The sequence below is a fragment of the Schistocerca cancellata genome, chromosome 9 (assembly GCF_023864275.1).
Source record: "Schistocerca cancellata isolate TAMUIC-IGC-003103 chromosome 9, iqSchCanc2.1, whole genome shotgun sequence".
Classification (NCBI taxonomy): domain Eukaryota; kingdom Metazoa; phylum Arthropoda; class Insecta; order Orthoptera; family Acrididae; genus Schistocerca; species Schistocerca cancellata.
This window is the reverse complement of record NC_064634.1, coordinates 178,572,080-178,598,658: the sequence shown is the minus strand read 5'-3', so window position 1 is coordinate 178,598,658 and position 26,579 is coordinate 178,572,080. Positions and strand designations below refer to the sequence as shown.

Sequence of the window (26,579 nt, the reverse complement as noted above, 5' to 3'; positions counted from 1 at the left end):
CGAGAATTTCAATGAATGCATTGCACATTGCTGTGTGGCCTTTAGTGTCATACAGAGGATGTAATTTTTTCACACCTAAATGGGAGAATTTACTTAACGTTTGTAAAAAAATCTCTGTATTATCCACTGTGTTTATATCCTCTGTTCATTGAGCAGCTAGTTTGTTTTCTTGTTGTGCATTTTTTTCTATCTTTAACTTCTATTCAAGGTCACAGCCAAAACATTTTTACTTTATACAACATAATGTAACAAGTTCCATCACATTCTTCCAGCAACTGCACTTTTTTTATGAAGAGAGTAAGAGAAACAACTCTGAACTGAACATGCAACCTACATAAAAGTGACATTGTCCAAATGACTGCGCAGCTTTAAGGGAGTATTTAGTATGTAGGAGAGAAATTAAATAGCTATAGCATTTGACCAATTGAGACATAGAAAGGGTCACAAAACATTAATAAAGTGGATCACGGAAAGATGAAACTAACTACAGTATACTCCCAATTACACGAGGTAATGTGGGGGTGAAGAAGCACAAATAGTCGAAAAACATGAATAACAGATATTTTCAAATGTTGTTTGAAAGTTTTTGTGTTCTTTGTTTGAAAGTTTGTCCAAGTTTTGTGCATTTGTACTCTAGGCACTCTTATTTCTTAAGAGAGTCTGTAATGTTGGCCTGCTGCTGAGAGAAGTTTCATTTTTTTTTCCTCATGTGGCATTTTGAAATTTTCTTGACATAATGTCATTGTACTGAAACCCCCTTTGACCCATATAATCTAGAAAAGTACCACCACATTGCAATGAAATACAATGGCTGATAAGGTCACTGTCTTCATCCCCACTTTCACATTCACTGTCTTCTGTTTTGTTGTGTAGTAGCATTCACAATTCTGGCATCACTGGTTTACAGGAAGTTGGGTTCACATATGTAGATCTTTAGCCACTTATTCAAGTATTCTTCATTGACATCTTCCAAGCTATTTAAATCTGTTCCCAGATTTTTTTGCGGAGTTGTTACTTCTTCATCACTGAAACTTTTAGAATCACTTTTCTCTATATCTGGAAAAATTTTCCTCCTTGCTCGAACTAATGTCTCCCAGGCACCAGAAATCATGTGTACGGCATCTAGAATTGTCAGCTGCTTCCGGAATGCCCTAAAAACCACCACCACCACCACCACCACCACCACCACCACCACCACCACCACCTTCTCATTAGGCCAATCAAGTAGTGCTGTTTTACAAACGCATTTATGCCTTGGTCCACTGACCGTACAATGGCAGTTATGATGAGACAATCATCAGATACAAGAATCCTCTTATCAGGATACGAACTGGCATTATCAAGCAATAGAACCACCTTCTGCGGGAATCCTCTCTCTTCTAGAAGTTCATAAACTTATGTTACAAAATGTATGTGGAACCATATTTTGAAAATTTTGCTATCCAACCATGCTCTGTTTTGGTTGTAATAACACACAGGAAGATCCTTAGTTGCACCATCCTTGAACACAAGTCGTTCTTGATTTTCCAATCACTAGCAATTTCAGTTTGTTATTCCCTGTAGCATTAGCGGCACACAAATTCTTGATGCGTTCTTTAGATTACTTATAGCTAGGAACTTTAAACTTCGCTCTTAAAAGCAATGGTTCTGGTAGGTAGACACTGCCAATACCGTCCACTTTTGTCTGCATTATAAATCTGGTATGGGGTGAAATTCTCTTTCCACAGATTTTTGGAACTTTTCCTGGAAGGAAATAGCTATCAAAAAAATTTGAACTAAGCCACTCTCCTTGCACAGTAAGTTCACAAATCCCATGATGTTTGAATCTGGTTTGCCATACAACCCTAGAGCTTCAAGAAAAACAAAACAAAAAAAATAGTTTTTTCGGCACAAATAACACCTGAAACAATGACTCTTTCTGTTCACTTTTAGCTTAACCTCTGCAAAAGAGTGGCATCTAATTCATCCAATGTATATCTCTTCATGCTTTCTCATGCAGATGTTCCACAACTAAAATGGGTTTCCTGACAAAATCCTGTATTTTCTGCTTATTCTTTTTAATGTCTCAAACAGTCTGCATTCCAATAACATAATCAGCACTTAGTTTTTGAACAGCTTCCCCTTCTCAGATCTTTCAGTAAATTCAATTTTTTTAAATGTCAACACACATCTCCTTTGTTTCTGTTACCTCCTTGGTAAATTTCTTTAACTTGCTTTGTATCAATTAAGATCAGAAAACTCAGTCTGTTTTCAATTTACACAGAATAGGCACTGGCCAATAACAATGGAAATGGTACTCTGTTCTCATGTGGTGGGTTGTTTATTGTTGTTTGCTAGAGAATCTGCAAACCAGATAATCCGCATATGAATGATGGTGAGTATACTGTACAAAGATTTTGCACCAGAGATCTATTCCAGTGTGATGATAATAAATAAATAAATAAATAAATAAATAAACAGACCCGTATTTCACTGAATGATTGCTACCATGTCATCAGAAAAGAAAGTATTACTTTATTTCAATAACATACACATTCATTCACACAAGGCTGTCTATGTATTCTCCCACACAAGGCTGTCTATGTATTCTGCTTCCAAGGCAGAGAAAACAATGATCAACATAATTATTTAAAACCATACAGACTGATCACTCATTTCCAGTTCTTGTTATGTCATTCTCAAAGAATGAGGTCATTTTTCATTACATGTGTCAATATTATATTTTAGTTGGAGATGCAACCAACTATCACAGAAACACACACACAGGAGTGTTTTTTCAGAAAGTGTCAACTTTGAATTGCAATGGAACCCTGACTGCTTCTGTCAAGTTGAAGAAAGAAGATTAGGGTTTTATGTATCATTGACAACAAGGTCATTACTGACAGCAAAAGCTGATACTGAGGAAGGAAATTAACTGTGTCCTTTTGAAAGTAGTCGTCCTAGTTTTTGCCTTAATTGAAATATGGCTAGCTGGAAAACTATTTTAACCACTATGCTCCCCAAATTAAATTCCAGTGTTTTAATATGCACCTCCCTCTGCTGCGAAGTTGAAAGCTGCATTCTCTCATTAACGGAAAATACTTGCGACATCATGCTCGTATATTTCATCATAATACCACGAGAAATAGAACTTGGTAAAGCACCTATAAGTAACATACGAGAAGTGAAAAAGCTATCTCTTCCCTCGTATCTGCTAGCTGTTTTTGTTCATCGAACCAAGTATAACATATTAGTTTTTGCATCTTTGACCTCCATGTGTAGAGGATGCTATGTTGCTAGATCTCTGTAAGATGCCTTCAAAAGTCACCATACTGGTGCCACCATTTTCTTTGTTAGATATGCAGTGAGAGATAATAGATTGTTTACATTGACAATGTAGGAAAAGATGGATTGTTATTACCGTAAAGAAGACAAGCCAAGTTTCAGACAGGCATAATTAAACACACTCATATATAGCTTTTGGCCACAGCTGTTTTCAGTCCACACATGCACGCACACATGTGAACACCAACTCCAGCATCCTGGGCCAGAATACACCATCACATGGGATGCAAGCAGCAATCTGGAGAGGGTGGGGAAGGAGAAGGGAGAGCAGTGTATGGGGGGGGGGGGGGGGGGGGGGGGGGGGAGAGAGAGAGAGAGAGAGAGAGAGAGAGAGAGAGAGAGAGAGAGAGAGACTGATGGAATGAGCAGGGATTAGACTCAAACAGGTGCAGCATCAGATGGTTGTGGGGCAGGGAGGTGGGGAAAAAGGAATGAAAAAGGAGAGGAGCAGGGAAATATGGGTTGGCAGAGGGCTGCAAATAAATAGCGTGGAAGACGAGCACAGGGAGGAGATGACAACATCAGAGGTAGAAAATGTTGGTTGATGGGTGTGGGGGGGGGGGGGGGGGGGTGTCAGCATGTTACTGTACGACGAGGCTAGGAGAATTACAGGACTGCAGAATGTGTTTTAAGGATAAATCCCATCCGCCCAGTTCAAAATGGCTGGTGGTAGAGGGAAGGATCCAGATGGCTCGGGTAGTGAAGCAGCCATTGAAAGGAAGTGTTATTTTCAGCTGCATGTTGTGCCACAAGGTGGTCTACTTTGCTCTTGGCCACAGTTTGGCAGTGGCCGTTCATCTTAGTGGACAGTTGATTGGTAGTCATACCAATATAAAATGCTTTGCAGTGATTGCAGTACAGCTGGTAAATTACATGGCTGCCTTCACAGGTGGCCCAGCCCCTGATGGGGTAGAAAAAACCTGACAGGGCTGAAATAAGAAGTGCTGGGTGGGTGGATTGGGTAGGTTTTGCACCTGGGTCTCTCACAGGGATATGATCCTTCTGACACGAGATTGGCACTGTGAGCGGCATAGGGATGGACTGGGAGGATGTGGAGGTTGGGTGGGCGATGAAACACCACTTTTAGGCGGGTGGGAAATATCTTGGGTAGAATGTCCCTCATTTCAGGGCATCATGATAGGTAACCAAAGCCCTGGCGAAGGATGTGGTTCACTTGTACCAGTCCAGGGTAGTACTGGGTGACAAAGGGGCCACTCCTTTGCGGCTGGTTTTTGAGGGTGGTGGGAGGATTGGGGTTGTGAGGGAAAATGGCATGGGAGGTCTGTTTGCCAACTTTTTCTGGGTGATAGTGCCTGCCTGAAGAGCTTTTAGAGACTCAGCATACTGAGCAAGGGAATTTTTGTCATTGCAGATATGCAGTCCCCGGGTAGCCACACTATATGGGAGGGATTTTTTGGTGTAAAAGGTATGAGTGCCGTAAAAATGCAGGTATTGGTAGTTTGTGGTGGGTTTAATGTAGACAGAGGTGTGGGTACACTGTACTAAGTTTGTTCTAACCCACAACTATTTCTCATTTGAAGGGAAGGTATATAAATAAATCCATGACACAGCCATGGGCCCCCCCACATGGCACACTACTATGCCAACCTTTTTATGGGGTGATCTCTAGCAGATGTTCCGAACCTCCCGAAACAAGAAACCCCTAGTCTAGTTCAGATTCACTGATGATATCTTCATGATCTGAACCCATGGCCAAGACACTATCTTTGTTCCTTCACAACTTCAAAACCTTCTCTCCCATCTGCTTCACGTGGTCCTCCTCAACCCAGCACGCTACCTCCTTATATGTTGACCACTTCCCCTCTGATGGAGCCTGGCTACCAAGAGACATATCTGCAGTGACAAAACCTTCCTTGCTCAGTACGCTGAGAGTCTCACCAAGGCCCTCACAGACAGGCACTATCCTCCAGACCTAGTCTGCAAACAGATCTCCCATGCCATTCTCTCTCACAACCCCAATCCACCCAGCAACACCAAAAACTAGCTACAAAGGCGTGTCTCCTTCGTGACCAAGTGCCAACCCAGACTGGAACAACTGAACCACATCCTTTGCCAGGACCTCGATTACCTATCATCGTGCACTGAAATGAAGGACATCTTACCCAAGATATTTCCCACCCCTCCTAAAGTGGTGTTACATCGCCCACCTGACCTCCACAACATGTTAGTCCATCCCTATGCCACTCCCACTCCCAACCTCCTGCCACAAGGATCATATCTCCGTGGAACACCCAGATGCAAAACCTGCCCAATCCACCCACCTAACACTTTCTATTCCAGTCCTCTCACAGGTTTATCCTACCACATGAGGGGCCAGGCCACCTGTGACAGCAGCAATGTTATTTACCAGCTCTGCTGCAATCATTGCACAGCTTTTTATATTGTTATGATTACCAACTAGCTGTCCACCAGGATTAACAGCCACTGCCAAACTGTGGCCAAGAGCACAGCAGACCACCTTTTGGCACAACATGCAGCTGAACATAACACACTTTATTTCAATGGCCGCTTCACTACCTGAGCGATCTGCATCCTTCCCTGTACTGCCAGCTTTTCCAAACTGCGCAGATGGGCAGTCCTTACAACACATTCTCCACTCCCGTAACTATCCTGGCCTCACCCTACATAAATGTACACCCAACAGTTAGACTCTTAATGTCCCGTCATCTACTCCCCATATTCATTTTCCACCCTGTTTATTTGCATCCCTCTGCCAACCAATCTGCCCATCTTTCCCTGCTCCTCTTCTTTTTGTTCCTTTTTGTCCCCTACCTCTCTGCCCCACCACTGCCCGACACTGCACCTGTCAGTCTAGCCCATGCGCACTCCACCAGACAGCATTGTGCCCTCTCCCTTCACCTTGCCCAACCCCTCCAGATTGTTACTTGCATACCATGTGATGATGTATTCTGGCCCGAGATGCTGGAGTTGGTGTGCGTGTTTGTACCAACGAAAGCTGTGGCCGAAAGCTGAGTGTCTTAACTATGCCTGTCTGCGACTTGATGCGCCCTCTTCACAGAAAGTAGCTATCTATTTTTCCCTACATTGTTTATGTTCCTACTGGGAGTTTCCATTGGTTGGTCATTTACAATGATGTGAGAAATGAATGGTACTCAATCCATGTTAGTACTCTTGAGGCTAAAAAACAGGAGCGTTTGAGGGCTCAGTATAATAGCCAGTACAGAGAAGTGTAAAATGTCTATATTAGCAAATGCACAGTAAAATTAGATTCAAGATGGAAATTGTGTACCTTTAAACAATATGTCTTGAAGAAAAGATGTCTTGAGGGGGAAAAAAATGTACTCTATGCAATTTGACAAGGGTTAAAAGGTGTAAGATCTATGGCTTATCTGGGAAAGTAATTTCCACCAGTACCAAGAGTACCACAAAATCTAAAAAAATGAAGACAGATTTACCTCATTTTAAAAGAACCCAATGTCTTGCTTCTCACAGATTTCAGTAAATAGTGTAATCTTGCAAAATAATAGATGTGTTACTTGTTAGACTGGTGTGACCAAGTTATACATAAATAATTCCAGAAAGATTTGCTTGTATGAACAGAAAGTGCCTGAACCTCTGTGACAAGTGTGTGTTCTTTATGGAAGTGTGCAAGAATGAAATAGTTAGAAAGGTGAATTACAAATAGTGGAATGATCCTATAATACAATTCTTATCCTCATTTGCAGTAAGTGTTGGATTTTCCCACTGCACCCTGTCTGCTACTCACACCTCAAACTCACCAGTAGAGGAACAACTGACCAAAGGCAGAGTGATCTGTCATAGCATATTTGTGATTACTAAATTATCTTAAATTGCTGATCAAAAATTTCTATTAGCACTATGAACGCTCTAAAACACTTACCATCAGAATAAATAACCACATGAAAATAGTCGAAGTCCTGGCACAGAGGGTACTTTGCAAATACCAGCAGGGAGTGCGGCACTTCTTCCAGAGTGAGTGAGTGAGTGTGAGAGAGAGTGAGTGAGTGAGTGTGAGAGAGAGTGAGTGAGTGAGTGTGAGAGAGAGAGAGAGAGAGAGAGAGAGAGAGAGAGAGAGAGAGAGGGGGGGGGGGGGGCTAGCGCTTCCTTCAGCACTCAGTAATCAGTCCCCCACATTCTGTAAACGGTAGCCCAAGCCTGCACAGTAACTTGTCCAGTAATATATCTCCCTTCTATCAACTCCTGGCCGATGGGTTACACTCCTATGAGAGATTTCAGTTCAAGGCAAACTCTACACATCTGACCACCACTGTACAACTGACTAAAGTCTTGCCATTGGCCTTTCCTACACCCATCAAAAGGCAGGGCCACCTGTGAATGTGTCCACATTACATGCCAACTTTTCTGCAACCAGAATACAAAGGATAGCATTTCACATGGATATGACCGCAAACTATTCATATAAGTTAAGGTTTCATCTAGGTCTTGCTGCCTAACACCCTCCTCCACTCCACCCCCCCTGAAGAAAATAAATCAATGGGAATACCCCTTCACTTCTGTACTCTTTGGCTGAATTTTCCAATCAATTCTGTTTTCCTAACATTCTACCCATCTAATTCCAGGAAAGCCTCACCATATCCCAGTTACTTTTATATTCTCCCCTGTCTTATCCATCTTAACCTTTCATTTACTTCTTGTATGGTGTCCCCCTGCCCTTCAAGTTTTCTCCTGGTAGATCTTTAACCTGACAAACAGAAACAGAGCATGGACTCTCCAATTTCATAGGGGCATGGAAATCTCAGATCATATTCCTGCTTAAAAACTTCCCTCATTTGTTTCTTAACCAATTCAAGAGAGCCACAAAGAATCATTCAGACTTATCATGCAAATATTAAGGCAACATTTTACTGTTTTGTTAAATTATTTTTCAGCCTGTAAGTTCAATGGCTATACAAATGCCTTTGCTATCATGCAATGAACTTTAGTATGAGCTACCAGTTTATCACATTATAAATTCCACCCTTACCCCTGAAGCCCTATCCAGTTCTCTTATACATTCCACTTTTTAAGTTTGCTCATTACTGAGAAGTGTGGTAAGAAGAAATTAACACGACTTCTTCTATTGTTGTTTGTAAAGATTGGTGGCAGCATGTCCATAGCCGACTAATTTCCAAAATAATTACATTCCATTTGACCACAACATATCACTCTTTATCCTAATTTAGAATTAGTCCATCTCCACCTATATTACTCCTTATGGTATTCAGAATCTCTCTATTTTGATCTGCAAAAGTAATCTCCCTAATCAATTTTACAACATCTTAGTAACTGGTGCCACTGGTGTAACTGTTCTCTTATTATTCCATGAAACTGTTACATATTGTGAATTAGGACTGAATATTTCCAACAATTTTCCAGTTTTGTTGTTACAGAAGGTAATTCAATAACAGTACATCACCATGACGTGATACATTTTCCTTCCTAGATAAATTCAAATAAAAGTTTTTCCACAGATATTTGCAAATAGGTTTAACTTTTGGAAAGGAATAGCACGTTAGCAAGATGCCTCATCCCTTGCCTGAAGGTGTAGCGCATCTATATTAGATGCTTTCTTTCTTTTATAGTTCACACTCCACAATGAGGTGTAGGTTCCCTTATAACTGGCTGAGTAAGTCCATTCAAAGCTCAGAGGGACACAAAGTCAAATTACTGTAGTAAGACTATGCCTGGTAAGGCATTGTGGTGTTGAAATCAATATCCAGTATACGTCTGTTTTATACCTTTTACAATTCAGTTACAGGTATTTATTAACAAATACACCATGGCTGATCAGTGATCAAGAGGCAGGAAGATATGTTTATCAGAGCCTCCAGGCATCAAGAATTTTGTTAATTATGTCTGATGCCAATCAAAACAATATTGGGGTTTTGGTTTTAATTCTGAATAAGTCCATTATGCAATTTTAATAATACCATACTCATATTTGTAATTACAGATGGCAGAGACTAGACTGTATTCCATAGTGAAAGTGAGAGATAAACTGTATTCATTTGTAAAGTGAGTCATGAGAACTGCCCTAAATACATAATCAGGAAATCAGAGCAATGGGTCTATTCTGATTATTCATAACATTAAGCAAATGACTTACAAAAACTGAGGGACAAGATACTGAGAAATTAATATGATTGGCCACAGTTTATTAACAATCATGTGAGAAGAAAAAACAGAATTATATGGTGCACTTTTACACACATTCCATCATGCAAGTAACAGCGTTTCACCAACTGAAGTTGTAAATACAGAATTAACATGCAAAACACAACGTAAAACTTTGCTACTTTATATCAGTGCACAGCCAATGTGGCATTTTATGCAGAACTGCACTGTTACTTGTATAATTTTACTGGGAGGCGGGGGGGGGGGGGGGGGGGAGCAGCAAACAAGGGAACTCGTACAAGCACAGCAGCTACTGTCAGATTCATTTATATAAACATAACAACACTGAAAGAAAAGAACATGCAGAATACCACACAGGAAATAGGGGAAACTATACTCACCTTAACCTTTAAAACTTATGAGTAAATGTAACTACAGAGTACACAGCTATTATGCAAATGAAAGCCTTCAGCCCTAAAAGATAAGGGCAGGGAAAGACAACCCAAAAATGATTCCATTCTAAATTAAACAACAGAATTGAATATAATAGAGGGAAACATTCCACGTGGGAAAAATATATCTAAAAACAAAGATGATGAGACTTACCAAACAAAAGCGCTGGCAGGTTGATAGACACACAAACACACACACAAAATTCAAGCTTTCACAACAAACAGTTGCTTCATCAGGAAAGAGGGAACGAGAGGGAAAGACGAAAGGATGTGGGTTTTAAGGGAGAGGGTAAGGAGTCATTCCAATCCCGGGAGCGGAAAGACTTACCTTAGGGGGAAAAAAGGACAGGTATACACTCGCGCGCACACACACACACACACACACACACACACACACACACACACACACACATATCCATTCGCATATACACAGACACAAGCAGTCATTTGTAAAGGCAAAGAGTTAGGGCAGAGATGTCAGTCCAGGCGGAAGTACAGAGGCAAAGATGTTTTTGAAAGACAGGTGAGGTATGAGCGGCGGCAAATTGAAATTAGAAATTAGCAGAAATTGAGGCCTGGCGGATAGCGAGAAGAGAGGATATGCTGAAGGGCAAGTTCCCATCTCCGGAGTTCTGACAGGTTGGTGTTAGTGGGAAGTATCCAGATAACCCGGACGGTGTAACACTGTGCCAAGATGTGCTGGCCGTGCACCAATGCATGTTTAGCCACAGGGTGATCCTCATTACCAACAAACATGTCTGCCTGTGTCCATTCATGCGAATGGACAGTTTGTTGCTGGTCATTCCCACATAGAAGGATTCACAGTGTAGGCAGGTGAGATGGTAAATCACGTGGGTGCTTTCACACGTGGCTCTTCCTTTGATCGTGTACGCCTTCCGGGTTACAGGACTGGAGTAGGTGGTGGTGGGAGGGTGCATGGGAAAGGTTTTACACCAGGGACGGTTACAAGGGTAGGAGCCAGAGGGTAGGGAAGGTGGTTTGGGGATTTCATAGGGATGAACTAAGAGGTTACGAAGGTTAGGTGGACGGCGGAAAGACACTCTTGGTGGAGTGGGGAGGATTTCATGGAGGATGGATCTCATTTCAGTGCAGGATTTGAGGAAGTCGTATCCCTGCTGGAGAGCCACATTCAGAGTCTGATCCAGTCCCGGAAAGTATCCTGTCACAAGTGGGGCACTTTTGGGGTTCTTCTGTGGGAGGTTCCAGGTTTGAGGAGATGAGGAAGTGGCTCTGGTTATTTGCTTCTGTACCAGGTCGGGAGGGAGTTGCGGGATGCGAAAGCTGTTTTCAGGTTGTTGGTGTAATGTTTCAAGGATTCCGGACTGGAGCAGATTCGTTTGCCACGAAGACCTAGGCCGCCGCTCATACCTCACCTGTCTTTCAACATCTTTGCCTCTGTACTTCCACCTCGACTGACATCTCAGCCCAAACTCTTTGCCTGCTTGTGTCTGTGTATGTGCAGATGGATATGTGTGTGTGTGTCTGTGTGTGTCTGTGTATGTGCAGATGGATGTGTGTGTGTGTGTGTGTGTGTGTGTGTGTGTGTGTGTGTGTGTGTGTGCGCGCCAGTGTATACCTGTCCTTTTTTCCCCCTAAGGTAAGTCTTTCCGCTCCCGGGATTGGAATGACTCCTTACCCTTTCCCTTAAGGGGCTCCGGAAAGGCTCAAAATCATGAAAAGTTCAGTTTTTACTTTTTTGCATTTTCTGAATCTGCAGACTATTACCTTTTAATAGATATATAATTTATTCAATTCCGAAGACTACAACTATTTTTAAATTTTTTTTGAAATGTGTTCTACATGGGCGTGACCCACTGTGGCACTGTTAAACTGCTGTCAAATGGTGTTGTTATTAACGTCCGTGTTCATCAGGTACATTTTAGTGATGTGAGATAAAGTATGTGTTGTGGCTAACCTGTGATGGTTCAATATATATCGCTGGTGTGATTGTCGATTGTTTCATGTTTATTTACTCTGTCGTTATCTCGAAAATATTTGTAATTAATTCTGTTTCTTGAGTCTCTGTTTTGTTGAAGTATAATAATGAGTAAAAGTAAAGTTATTAGAAATCCTCTGAAGGCTTTTAAGAAAAGGAGAAATGTTGGAAAGCCAAAGGTATGTGTTATTACTGTAAATAATAACATTCTAACATGGTACGAGCGATGTTTGCTTTAGACAAGGAACGCCTTCGGGCTGCAGACAGGGCTGTAAAGAGTCTAGAAATACAAGCAAGAGTAAACAGGAGGAGGAACAAGAGGAAGCTGGAGGAGGAGTTTGCAGAGGATGAAGATAATCCATCCTATGGACCTGGAATGCACTAAAAAGTTAATCCAATCTTTGTCGCTCGATTCCCAAAACTTTTATTTTCTCATACTAATTACATGTTTTCTAAGGATCTTCCAAACATATTTGTTTCAAACTTTCAGTAAATGTTACACAGTACCTTCTGCATAATTTAACACAGCCTTTTTCCAAAAAACTGTATATTTTTGAAATATAAATAAAAAAATTGCAAAAAAATGTTGTGAATTTTCATTACAATTGAAAAAAATCATCTTTAATAACTGAACTAAAATTTTGTAAAATCCCCGTGTTAAGTTGTAGCCCATATTCCAATAAATAATCTGTAAAAAGTTCAACTTCCTACCTGAAATACTTTGTGAGGAAAGATGTAATTTATAAGCGTTATTTTAACATTGCAAGTATAGGGCGTTCCGGAGCCCCTTAAAACCCACATCCTTTTGTCTTTCCCTCTCCTTCCCTCTTTCCTGACGAAGCAACTGTTTGTTGCGAAAGCTTGAATTTTGTGTGTACGTTTGTGTGTCTATCGACCTGCCAGCGCTTTTGTTTGGTAAGTCTCACCATCTTTGTTTTTAGATACATCTTTGTTTTTAGATGTAATTAAACAATATAATTGATATTTAAGATAACAATCACAATAAAACATGAGTGCTGCAGAGAAAAGTGCCCGATAGCGGAAAGTGTATTAATGATGATCAACAAGGCAGGAAGACGGGGGGGAAAAAGAAAATTGAAAAAGATGGAAACTTTCTAGAGTAATTATATTTACCATGTAGTAAGAAGAAATATTGCAACTAAATATTAATTTTTTAGCAAATATGTTCACCCATTCATATGAGGAATCCGTGGTTTTTATGTTTTCTATACTTTTCATGGGTCCATTGGTTCTTGTGTAAGCACTATATGAATATAGGAAAGGTTTTCAATTTACAGTATGTCAATTATGCAGTTCACTGTACACAACATTTCTTGTTGCATACTGCAATGACCTTGTCGTAGGGTTAACAAGTTTGTTATAAACAAAACAAACATTCAGTTGCAAGAGACATAATATTTGTTCTTATCTGCATTGTAAACATAAATGAATAAGCAGCTGACAGAGCACAGCTGCAAGTATCAAAAATATTGATTAAATTTGAAAAAAAAAAAAAAAAAAAAAAAAAAAAAAAAAAAAAAAAACGAAGCTGGGAAAAAATATATATTGTTGAACATGAAAATATATTGGCAGTATTTAACAAGGTTGGAAAATACATGGTTAATGGTTCGATTATCTATGGCTGTGGCTAATCAGAAAAATAAAATCATATGCTGTCCAGGATAGTTTGGTTTCTGGAACAGCACACAATGTGATTTATTCCTTAATGATACACTCTTGTGACTGAACCATTTGCTATTTTATTATGAACAGAACAGGCAAAACTGATATTTGGCCAGGTGAGTTGTGCCCAAGTAGTTGCTATACCGATTCCGACCGATGGAAAATTAATGTAATAGGTACTATGGTTACAAAAGCTTGAGGTTTTAGTATAAATACACTGAATCAAATGCTCCTATAAATTAAGTATACTACTGTTAGAAAGATTATGACAAGTAACAAATATAAAACACAAACTTCAAATACAAAAGAAAAATTGCGGTATTCTGAGTTTTAGTTAATGAAAATACTTTCTTCGGAAATTTTGCTTTATTAATTTTATAATTTACAGTAATGCAAACCAAAATTAATTTAAATGGGCAGGCAAATCACGAAACACACAAGGCAGATAACTTCACAAGCAGTGCTAAAACACAGCAGCTTTACCTGGAGTCAACATTAATTACTGTTAAGACACACAATCTCTTCCTCTAAGCACAACATCCAGTTTTCTTATTCCAAAGTTTCTTCACCTCCTCAATGAACTCTATAAAAGCATTATTATAGTGAAATACATTCTACATTAGACAATAATAGTGATTACTGAAACCTCATTGACTACAGAAAATGCTTTTGTCATGTTCCAAGACAGCCTATATTTCTTCAGGTTTCTCTTTTGCCATCTCTCTGTGCAATGAATTATGAAAAAAAAGACTTCTTTACTTTTCTACAGAAATCAATTCCTTACAAACAAGTCGACCTCTAGTAAGGTACCTCAACATAGCGCATATTTGACAGTTAATCTAAAATGCTGCCATACATTTTTCCAGCAGAATGTAATGGATCTAACTCCACATTTTGTACATTTGTCTCTTCATTTATGGCAGATTTGCAGATTCTTAACATATGTACATGTTTAACTTCCTTAAAAACAGGCAATTTTTTTTTGCTTGTGGAGCACATATGTAAGTTAGTGGTACAATCAACAACCAACTAAATTGTAGGGAATTACACATGTACTCAGAAACACTCTTACAAGAATTAGTTAAAATAGTCCGAGTGCACTAGAAACTTTTAACTGGTTAAAGAACCACATAGGGCCAGGTTCACTGGTGAGAGACATGTTAATAAATAATGCCATCCTGAATAAAAATCAAAGGGCAGGAATATTAAAGAACTGCTTAAATTAAATACGAGTACACTACCATTTTTTTTTCTTTACCGAACTTGCTGTATCCCAGTTAAGCTGTCTAGAATACTTAATAATAATATTTTCAATTTCACATCAGCAAACTCACGATAGTGTTGTATACTGTGCTTGACATGTTATGCTAGTGGGAGAACTTTTTACTATATATTTGTCCATCTTTTCATGCACATTTCCACTTCAAAAATGATAAAATAATGGCAAATTCTTGGTAGAATACTGTCAGTTGCCTTTATACTGGTAAATTCAGTAACTGTCTAGTACAAATATTGAACAATGAAAAATCCTGGATGGAATAATTACAATATTTTGAAAAGCCTGTCTGCAACTCAACAAAATGTCTGGTTTCAAATATTCTGTAAATGGGTAGGAGTAGCTAATGACGTATTATTTTAGTTTGCTTTCAAATATTTCGGGATTTTTAATTTTCTCCCTGGTGTCTACCAGTTTTTGTATTAGCAGATAAAAATCCTTCTGAGGCCTAGAGAGGCAAGCATAGTTTACATGGAAGTTATTTCTACATCCAGTACTGTTCTTGTTGATCACTGAGATCGTACTGAATTTTTTCTTGTTACTATGCAGAAATATCATAAGACACTATAGCTACTGGCATGTAAGAGTAAAAATCCATACATCCTTTCTGAGGCTTCTGCAAGACGTCTGGTTAGTACTTCATACAATATTTCTTGTTGGTTTTGACAAGATCTGATAAGGGATGGGACAACAAGTTTAATAAGTAACAAACCACAGAGAATCTTAGGGATGGTTCTCAAGATGTGGGGACTATGAAGCAGTGATAGCAGGATAAAACTGATGTATGGTGTATGTGGATGGCAAAATTATAGTTTTTTTATTAAGTTTTTTTGTGAAGGTCAGAAGATATCTGGTCAGAGCAACCCTATTACATCAAAATGGAGGTGCTAAGAAAATTTGTGACCCTTGAAACAGCAACCAGCACACACATGTTAAAACACATGTATGTTTCTTAGTGTACACTGTTCTCACATCTTAACTTCAATGTTGTTCATAAAATATATAACCCTGTTTATTTTATTTATTTATTGCTTATTTAGCATGACCAAATCAGGACCTTAGAGACCTCTCTTATTTCTGACTAGGACAATATAGACAAGAAATATTATGTAGAAATCACAATAGTAATAGTAAAATAATAATAATAATAATAGTAAAATAATAATAATAACAGTAGTAAAATAACAGTAAAATGTTGACAACAAAAATAACATAATGGAGGCATAAATAATGATACTGATTAGCCTAAGACTTCTGAAGCCTTATTTAGCATTAGAAGAAGTGGAAGGGATAATGAAACAGGAGGGAATTGAAAAAGAGACAAGGTGAAGGAAAAGTGATGGGGGAGGGAAGGTCGGTGGAAGTGACCTTCAAGAAGAGATTGCTACAGTGACAGAAGGTGGGCCATTATCTGTCTTTTGAAGTTTGGAAGGATTTTAATTTCTGTAACATTTTGAGGGAGATTGTTCCAAATTTGGGTTCCTGATACAGAAAATGATTTAGAGAACATGTATTTCTGCTGTGCTGTTCACATAGTAGTGTAAGGTTGATGAGAAATAGTATGGAGTGCAGTGACTGTGAAGACAATGCACCAACATGGTATGATAATCTCTGCACTTATCAGCACACAGCCATGATAATTGTTCACAGGCAGGAGTGACATGTTGAAAGGAGCAAACATCACAAATGTATGAACATCACCAGTTGCAGCCAATGTGTGCTCTCATACAAAAGTCCTTTGAGAATAGGATCATCAGATCATCAGAATCAAGGATGGGGAGTACTAATGACAGAGTTTCATTTTAAGCTCGAGAGACTGTACTTTTTTTTTACAATTCGGTAATGAGTGAAGTGATGCCAACACCTTATAGACTGCAGTTGTGTGTTCATTCCAGTCTAGGTGATTGTCCAGAATGATCCCCAAATTGTTTGCAGAATAGGAAAAGGTGATCACTGTGCTTTTTATGATTAAGGGCAGAAGAGATTCACTTAAATGAGGAGTAATAAGTTTGTGAGTAACTAAGACTGCTTGCAATTTTATTCAGATGTCATCTTATCTTCCAGCTCCTTTCTAATAGAAACTTTCTCCCCACTCTTTATTTTACGACTTTACTTATATCCTTTAGTTTATATTTATCTGCCTAAAACCTTCAGCCTTTTTTTCTGATATCACAGGATACAATTTATATTCCTCCATGCTGCTGCAAGCTAATTTTTCCCTTGCCTAATGCTGTCATTTAACTTCATACAAAATATAATATTAGGCTTATAACAGTGCCAACAGTCTGGGCGGGGACTACTCAGGAGGATGTCGTTATCAGGAGAAAGAAAACTGCCGTTCTACGGATCGGAGCGTGGAATGTCAGATCCCTTAATCGGGCAGGTAGGTTAGAAAATTTAAAAAGGGAAATGGATAGGTTAAAGTTAGATATAGTGGGAATTAGTGAAGTTCGGTGGCAGGAGGAACAAGACTTGGTCAGGTGACTACAGGGTTATAAACACAAAATCAAATAGGGGTAATGCAGGAGTAGGTTTAATACTGAATAGGAAAAATAGGAATGTGGGTAAGCTACTACAAACAGCATAGTGAACGCCTTATTGTGGCCAAGATAGATACGAAGCCCACACCTACTACAGTAGTACAAGTTTACATGCCAACTAGCTCTGCAGACGACGAAGAAATTGAAGAAATGTACGATGAAATAAAAGAAATTATTCAGATAGTGAAGGGAGATGAAAATTTAATAGTCATGGGTGACTGGAATTCGAGTGTAGGAAAAGGGAGAGAAGGAAACGTAGTAGGTGAATATGGATTGGGGCTAAGAAATGGAAGAGGAAGCCGCCTCGTAGAATTTTGCACAGAGCACAACTTCATCATAGCTAACACTTGGTATAAGAATCATGATAGAAGGTTGTATACATGGAAGAACCCTGGAGATACTAAAAGGTATCAGATAGATTATATAATGGTAAGACAGAGATTTAGGAACCAGGTTTTAAATTGTAAGACATTTCCAGGGGCGGATGTGGACTCTGACCACAATCTATTGGTTATGACCTGTAGATTAAAACTGAAGAAACTGCAAAAAGGTGGGAATTTAAGGAGATGGGACCTGGATAAACTGAAAGAACCAGAGGTTGTACAGAGTTTCAGGGAGAGCATAAGGGAACAATTGGCAAGAATGGGGGCAAGAAATACAGTAGAAGAAGAATGGGTAGCTTTGAGGAATGAAGTAGTGAAGGCAGCAGAGGATCAAGTAGGTAAAAAGACGAGGGCTAGTAGGAATCCTTGGGTAACAGAAGAAATATTGAATTTAATTGATGAAAGGAGAAAATATAAAAATGCAGTAAATGAAGCAGGCAAAAAGGAATACAAACACATCAAAAATGAGATTGACAGGAAGTGCAAAATGTCTAAGCAGGGATGGCTAGAGCACAAATTTAAGGATGTAGAGGCTTATCTCACTAGGGGTAAGATAGATACTGCCTACAGGAAAATTACAGAGACCTTTGGAGATAAGAGAACCACTTGTATGAACATCAAGAGCTCAGATGGAAACCCAGTTCTAAGCAAAGAAGGGAAAGCAGAAAGGTGGAAGGAGTATATAGAGGGTCCATACAAGGGCGATGCACTTGAGGACAATATTATGGAAATGGAAGAGGATGTAGATGAAGATGAAATGGGAGATACGATACTGCGTGAAGAGTTTGACAGTGCACTGAAAGACCTGAGTCGAAACAAGGCCCCCGGAGTAGACAACATTCCATTGGAACTACTGAGGCCTTAGGAGAGCCAGTCCTGACAAAACTCTACAATCTGGTGAGCAAGATGTATGAAACAGGCGAAATACCCTCGGACTTCAAGAAGAATGTAATAATTCCAATCCCAAAGAAAGCAGGTGTTGACAGATGTGAAAATTACCGAACAATCAGTTTAATAAGCCACAGCTGCAAAATACTAACACGAATTCTTTACAGACGAATGGAAAAACTAGAAGAAGCCGACCTAGGGGAAGATCAGTTTGGATTCCGTAGAAATACTGGAACACGTGAGGCAATACTGACCTTATGACGTATCTTAGAAGAAAGATTAAGGAAAGGCAAACCTATGTTTCTAGCATTTGTAGACTTAGAGAAAGCTTTTGACAATGTTGACTGGAATACTCTCTTTCAAATTCTAAAGGTGGCAGGGGTAAAATACAGGGAGCGAAAGGCTATTTACAATTTGTACAGAAACCAGATGGCAGTTATAAGAGTCGAGGGACATGAAAGGGAAGCAGTGGTTGGGAAGGGAGTAAGACAGGGTTGTAGCCTCTCCCCGATGTTATTCAATCTGTATATTGAGCAAGCAGTAAAGGAAACAAAAGAAAAATTCGGAGTAGGTATTAAAATTCATGAATTTCGCTGATGACATTGTAATTCTGTCAGAGACAGCAAAGGACTTGGAAGAGCAGTTGAATGGAATGAACAGTGTCTTGAAAGGAGGATATAAGATGAACATCAACAAAAGCAAAACGAGGATAATGGAATGTAGTCGAATTAAGTCGGGTGATGCTGAGGGTATTAGATTAGGAAATGAGACACTTAAAGTAGTAAAGGAGTTTTGCTATTTGGGGAGCAAAATAACTGATGATGGTCGAAGTAGAGAGGATATAAAATGTAGACTGGCAATGGCAAGGAAAGCGTTTCTGAAGAAGAGAAATTTGTTAACATCGAGTATAGATTTAAGTGTCAGGAAGTCATTCCTGAAAGTATTTGTATGGAGTGTAGCCATGTATGGAAGTGAAACATGGACGATAAATAGTTTGGACAAGAAGAGAATAGAAGCTTTCGAAATGTGGTGCTACAGAAGAATGCTGGAGATCAGATGCGTAGATCACATAACTAATGAGGAAGTATTGAATAGGATTGGGGAGAAGAGAAGTTTGTGGCACAACTTGACCAGAAGAAGGGATCGGTTGGTAGGACATGTTCTGAGGCATCAAGGGATCACCAATTTAGTACTGGAGAGCAGCGTGGAGGGTAAAAATCGTAGAGGGAGACCAAGAGATGAATACACTAAGCAGATTCAGAAGGATGTAGGTTGCAGTAGGTACTGGGAGATGAAGCAGCTTGCACAGGATAGAGTAGCATGGAGAGTTGCATCAAACCAGTCTCAGGACTGAAGACCACAACAACAACAACAACAACAACAACAACAGTGCCAATGAATTGAGTGAAACAATGAATTGAGTGAAACAATGAATTGAGTGAAACAATGAAACAGATCAAGAATAAATTGTTATCTCTAAGAAAGCAATATCTAAAAATCAGTCCTTTACATTTTGATGGTTTGTTACTCTCCTCAATCATGCCACTAAGGAAAGAAGACTATACATATTTCACCAATTTAAAAAGAGGGAAATGGGGCGAGTGGGGGGGGGGGGGGGGAAGCGTGGTGGGAAAGGAGGTGAGGGGGGAGGCGAGGTGGGAAAGGCGGTGAGTGGGGGGTTGGGAAAGAGTGGAGGGATGTGGGCTAGGTGGTGGAACAGGAGGGGGGCAGAAGAGAGAGAGAGAGAGAGAGAGAGAGAGAGAGAGAGAGAGGGGGGGGGGGGGGGGAAGCTGGTGGTACTGAAAGCTCCATAATTTGTTTCAATATTAATCTCATACCAAATCCTTTTAGACTAATATTAAAGCATTATCTCCGATAGTAGCGCAATTTTTAAAACCAACTGTTTTATGGAAGCTGCAAAAGGATTTAGGTCATATTTAATAGCTATCTCACGGTTGGGCTTTGATTCTGCAACCACTTACTATGCTATAGATGAGGTGCAGGTACTTACAGCATCAATTTCTGAAGCTTTGGCCTGGATTTCCCTTTCTCTTGAACGAATCTGCTCTCTCTGTTGGTCAATCACATTACGCAGTCTTTGCAGCACCACAACGTCAACTTCTGTGCTTACTGTATGAGCTGCAAAAAATTTAATGAAACTTTGAATGCAATACAAAATAAATCCGCAACAGTCTATCTTCAACACTGGATAGTAAATAAACTACACAAACTTTGAGAAAAAATCAACACACACACACACACACACACACACACACACACACACACACACACACACACACAAATATATATTACACAGAAACATTGTTGATAAAACTGAGTAATAATGATGTACACTTTCCAAAATTTAAATATCTACACTTGTAACAAGGCAAATCTAGGATGCTGATGGTGAACAGACATTCAGTAGGCCCATAAAAATGGGCCAATATTTTAAAGTGGGAACATATCACAACTGTAAAGAGATACATGAAGTCTATAGGTTTCATATAATAATTCAATGGAGTTATTAATCACATATGGAGATGGAAACAAATTTAAACATTCAGGAACAAAAAACAGCCTAACGTCATATTTTGATCTCCACAGACCAACACTGCTTCAGGAAGTTCTATTCACACCATGGCATTTTACACTGTATTGTTTCTCTGTTAATAATTTAAATCATTTGTTGTATAAGCAAAAATAAACAATCTAATAATATACAATCACATCCAAGCATGCCAACAAAATTTTGATATGTGGATTGTGGAATGTTTTACTTATATGACAGGTAAAGTTAATTTAATTTTATCCTACACCAACAGCTTAACAATATATAAAATGAAGATTTACTCAAAAACTTGTCACCGGATTGATATTCCACACAGACATTATTCTCTCTACTCATACCCCATGAACATGTAGTGATCATGTAACCTTGTACAAAAGTTAAAAGTGGGGGATAAACAGTGCAATAGTACACAGGAGGAAGAGGAGGAGGAGAAAATGAAATGGAAGATGTGATAGTTACTCACAATGGAGAGGAAAACCACTCTAGGATTTATACATGTATTTGTACAATTCAAGACAAAAACAATGTGATTAATAAATGTGGTGGTGGTGGCGATTTGATTACCATGGAATTTGATAAACTTCGCCAAAACTCAAGAGAGAAATCTTCATGATAGCTTGCCATGAAGGGCTACAAAATGGGGCGTACAATACCATTGATGTACTGCAGATGACAACCAGAGGGGTCCTGCTATGGAAAGAAATGGCACTGCTGACCATCACTCCTGGTTGTCGGGCTAGTGTCCCACCACTACTAGTCGCATTTCCAGACGTATCTTCACTGCCAGAATGAGATTTTCACTCTGCAGCGGAGTGTGCACTGATATGAAACTTCCTGGCAGATTAAAACTGTGTGCCTGACCGAGACTCGAGGAGAGCTTCTGTAAAGTTTGGAAGGTAGGAGACGAGATACTGGCAGAAGTAAAGCTGTGAGGACCGGGCGTGAGTCGTGCTTCGGTAGCTCAGATGGTAGAGCACTTGCCTGCGAAAGGCAAAGGTCCCGAGTTCGAGTCTCGGTCGGGCACACAGTTTTAATCTGCCAGGAAGTTTCGTATCTTCACTGGTTAACAGGGCCCAATTTGAAGCAGGACTCATCGCTGAAGACAATTATCCTTCAGTCAATGATATTTCAGGTTGAAGTTGTGTCTGGAGATGTCTCGACCAGCGATGGTATACCAGCCTGACTCTCGCCTGCCACACAGCCCATCAACCAGGAGTCTTTTCATAGTAGGATTCCTTTGGTTGTCATCCACGGCACCCTTACAGCACAGTGGCACATTGACAATATTTTACACCATGTTTTGTTGCCCTTCATGGCAAGCCATACTGGGCTTACATTTCGGCAAGATACTGCCGCACATGTCTTTGTGCTTGTCAGAGCCTACCTTGGTCAGCAAGGTCACTGGATCTCTCTCCAATTCACTGCCCTCCAACCATCTCAGGATGGGGAACAACACTGCATAGGTTTGGTGGGTGGTGAAATATTGCAGAGGGAAAGATAATGGGTACGAAATTCCTCATTTTAGGGCATGATGGGAGGTAGTCAAATCCCTGGTGGAGAATGTGATTGAGATTCTCCAGTTCTGGATGGCGATGAGTGCTCCTTTGTGGTCCAGTCAGTGGGTAAATGGAAAATGATAGATGACTGGAGAGACAAGACGTGAGAGACCTGTTTCTGTACTAGGTTGGGACAGTAATTTCAGTCTGAAGACCTCAGTTAGCTCTGGATATACAACTGGGATGACCACGAGAGGTTAAGCCCCATGGAACGGGTGGCCCCCATCAAAGTGTGATACCTTCTCTCCAATGACAAAATTCTCCTGCTCTGCAATCCCAAAATCCTGCATCCCATCTCGCACAAACTCTTGCCCGACAGGAACTACATCAGCGCACAATGCCACCTCAAAAAATCTGTCAAACCTGTTCACCACTTTCTCTGTCCTTTGACCACCACTGTCCAACACCTCTTCAAGTGCCTCCAAACCTCCACCCACATCCCCCTCATAGCTGACAAACCAGGGCTGCCACAAGTTTCCCAAAGTGAAATTCCCCAATTTTTTTCCTGATTTGCAGACAAATTTTAGCATTTTTCCCTGACAAATTTAGGGATCTCAAGGGTAAGTACAGATATAAGTCAACAAAAAAGTAAATAAATGAAAAATAAAAAGTATAAGGGAAACATGTTACTAACCCTCTAGTCTTTAATGAACAGCAAATTGTCTCCTTTATAGGAATTATGATCTGAAGGGTAAGTAAACAGGTAAGTTGCATAAATGAAAGCCATTTTTAGGTGAAGAATTTCTGTTTTATTAATGAATTAATTTTTAACTTTGAATAAACAGCAATCCTGTAATTGCTGACACTAAATCAGAAAAAATGAGAAACATTTTATTCAAGAACTTTTCTTCTGTTACTGTTAGCTTACTTTTTAGATGCTTTACTCAGTTTTTAAAAACACGTATGGAGAACATTACATTGTAAAACACACACACACACACACACACACACACACACACACACACACACACACACACACACACACACACATAAGCAGACACGTGTGTGTGTGTGTGTGTGTGTGTGTGTGTGTGTGTGTGTGTAGCCGTAGGAAATTTAAAATCTGTGCTTGAAGTTAACTTTCAGCAAGTACGGCATGTTTAACTACCCAACGTTATACATAATGTATCTGAGAAGTTGGTAAGGAAGAAAATAAAGAGTTTTTAACAACTCAAATCATATCTATAGTACACATCCTTTTAACATATTGCTGGAAATGGTGATTCACCTGTGCATTAATAATATTGATTTACTGCTATCTGGTTTTTAAATTTTGTCTCAAACCATGTAAGTTTTTTTCAAATGATGGGCTGAGGTCAAATATCGCAACAGAGATGAAATCTAAAACTATTCTCCAAAATACATTTCTTCTTTCTACAGAGGAGCTGCCATGCACTCTCTGACAGATTAGTAGTGTCTGTTGGGTTAGGCCACAAACCTACACTCTTGCAAAGAACTCCAACTGAATTTGGAAAGTTGAGATGAGTACTGGAACTGAAGCAGTGATGTGGGTAATGGCATGTGCCTGAAAAGGCTGTCAAGTAAGAGGTTCATCCACAAAATGGTGGAAAGGCTCCTTCACAACTGTTGGAAACTGAGTAACAAATGTTTTAAAATACATGGTTTGAAATACATTTTGGCATCAGTTTGTTTCACACATTTTGTACCTAATTTCTTTGTGAATTTCCGTTTCTTTGTGTGCAGTCTGGCACATGTTATTTTCCTCAATTTGCAGGGACTGTTATGGGCAGTCTGCTACGGTCAACATTCTGGCACCCAATGTAACAAGGGGGTTTGGGAAAAAAAAGGGGACAAACTAGAGTGTATAAAACATGTATTCATATCTTGACAAGCCTGACAAACTAAACATCAAAACGTAAATACAGGTCTTTTCGGTCACCTTTTTCATACTTTGTTAACACCTTCATCCTGCCATATAGGATTTACGAACTTTCCAGGTAAGAATGCATCTGACCAAACATAAAAGAAATGTGTTATATTATACAACATTAAAATTAAAAAAATTAAAACATCACTGTGGTATGTTTAGTAACTTCTCTCTGCTAAAAAAAAAAATGTGTTTTGACAAACACTTCAGCTCAATCAATGAAAACCAGCCAAAACTCCTTTGTGAGAGAAGCAATCTCTCCAACTACACTCTGTACAGTGACCCTTTCAGCCAATATCTAACTTTTTAGCCTCCCATTCTTTAGCTTGCTGGATGATGGACTTCTTCCCTCTAGCTCTCTTGGCTTCTTCACATTGCTTCCACTTTAAAGCCTCACCATACCGACCTGGAGCATTGCGATAGTCCAGAATCATCGTCGTGTAAATGTCAATCTTTAAGACACCACCAGCTGATTTCAGGCTATCATATACTTGACATATGGCCACCAATGACTTCATTTGTTGGTTGACTATCATACACTATTTATTAGTGGAAAAACTTTGCTCTACAAAGGCTTGACCATGGCTCAGAATGGGAACCTTTTGAGGAAAGCTATAAAAATGCTGACAGATGGTGTCACTATCCAATAAGTCTCTTCAAAAGTGATCGATTCTTGTCTCAGTCGTCCTGTAGTTTGCACAGAGATCTAAAAATATCTCCTTACCAAGGATTTGCAGAAATTGTTTCTCAATTTTATCACAATCCTTACCACTTATCCACTTCTGTGAAGAGAATTTCTGCAAAGCATTCAAGATTCTAGCCTTGCTAGTAATCAGACTCCTGTTTATCACAACTGGATCACAAAAGCTTATGTATCTACAAATGTTGACTTCGAAGGTGATTTTGGGAGGTGGTTTGAGCATGTTTCGATTAGAAAGTCGATACAGACAGTCCTAAAAGTAATATATCTTTGGCAGGCACTTTTACTATTCTGAGTTCACATGATACAACATGATCCAAGTTCACGTCTATTCCAGGAATAAGACCAGCTTTATTATCAAGTTTTATCACACACACTGATTTCATGGCAGATACTACTTCAACCTTAACAACTAAGGACATCACATCAGCAAGTAGAGATGATGGAGCATTATACAGGAAAGGTACTGTGGAGACCACACATTGGAATTCCCTCAAAAAGTGCTTTGAGGTACTTCAATATTATTCACCAGCTGTAAGTATCTATTTTACTCTTTTATTCATTTACTTCATCAGCGTAAGTCTTTAGAAAGGGGCTGTCTTTTACACCCCAGTCGGCTGCATCTTCATTTTCCAGCCAGATCATAGAGCAAAATTTTTTAGGGAATGGCAGATTTTCAGGTTTATTAAATCTTTTATAATCAGCTCTTCCTGCAGGTATGTTCAACACATTATAAATCAATCCCAGAAAAGGTTTAACACTCCAATTAGTCTTTAAGACTGCATTTTTTTTAAAACTCTGACAAATCGTATGAAGACCACAAGATCCCATGTCAATAAAAGTTGATTCACTGTCCCCATGAATACTCTTCAGGTCAAGATGCAAATCCTTCATGAATGCCCAAGTGGCATCGATATCTTAATCATGTTGGTAAGGTACAGATCAGAAGTTTCTATCTTAAACCACCCAACCTATCAGCAGCAGTGGCATGGCCTAAAAACGCATATGACAAATAATGCATTTCCTAGCTTTGTGCCAATATCTGAGAGCAATATTCATTTGCTGTAACTCTGCTATCTTGTTAAGGCTCTCATGAAATAAGATTACAGAAGGAACCTCCCCTTCAAGGTCTTTGCGAATATTTTTCATAAGGTTTGGTGCTAACCCATGAACAATACTGCATGATGTCTTGGTTCACCCAAGTTGCATATTAGTAGCTACATTATTGTTACGGAACACCCAG

General features: G+C 39.5%; 1 protein-coding gene across 7 annotated transcripts in view; it reads right to left on the bottom strand.

Moving 5' to 3' along the window:
* Positions 1-26,579, bottom strand: part of LOC126100705 (RILP-like protein homolog) — a 187,071-nt gene that overhangs the window by 91,639 nt on the left and 68,853 nt on the right. For all 7 annotated transcript variants that reach the window (XM_049911322.1, XM_049911323.1, XM_049911321.1 and 4 more), the window contains one exon: positions 20,632-20,759. In XM_049911322.1, coding sequence (XP_049767279.1) covers positions 20,632-20,759 — 128 coding nt within the window. The remainder of the gene's footprint in view (positions 1-20,631; positions 20,760-26,579) is intronic.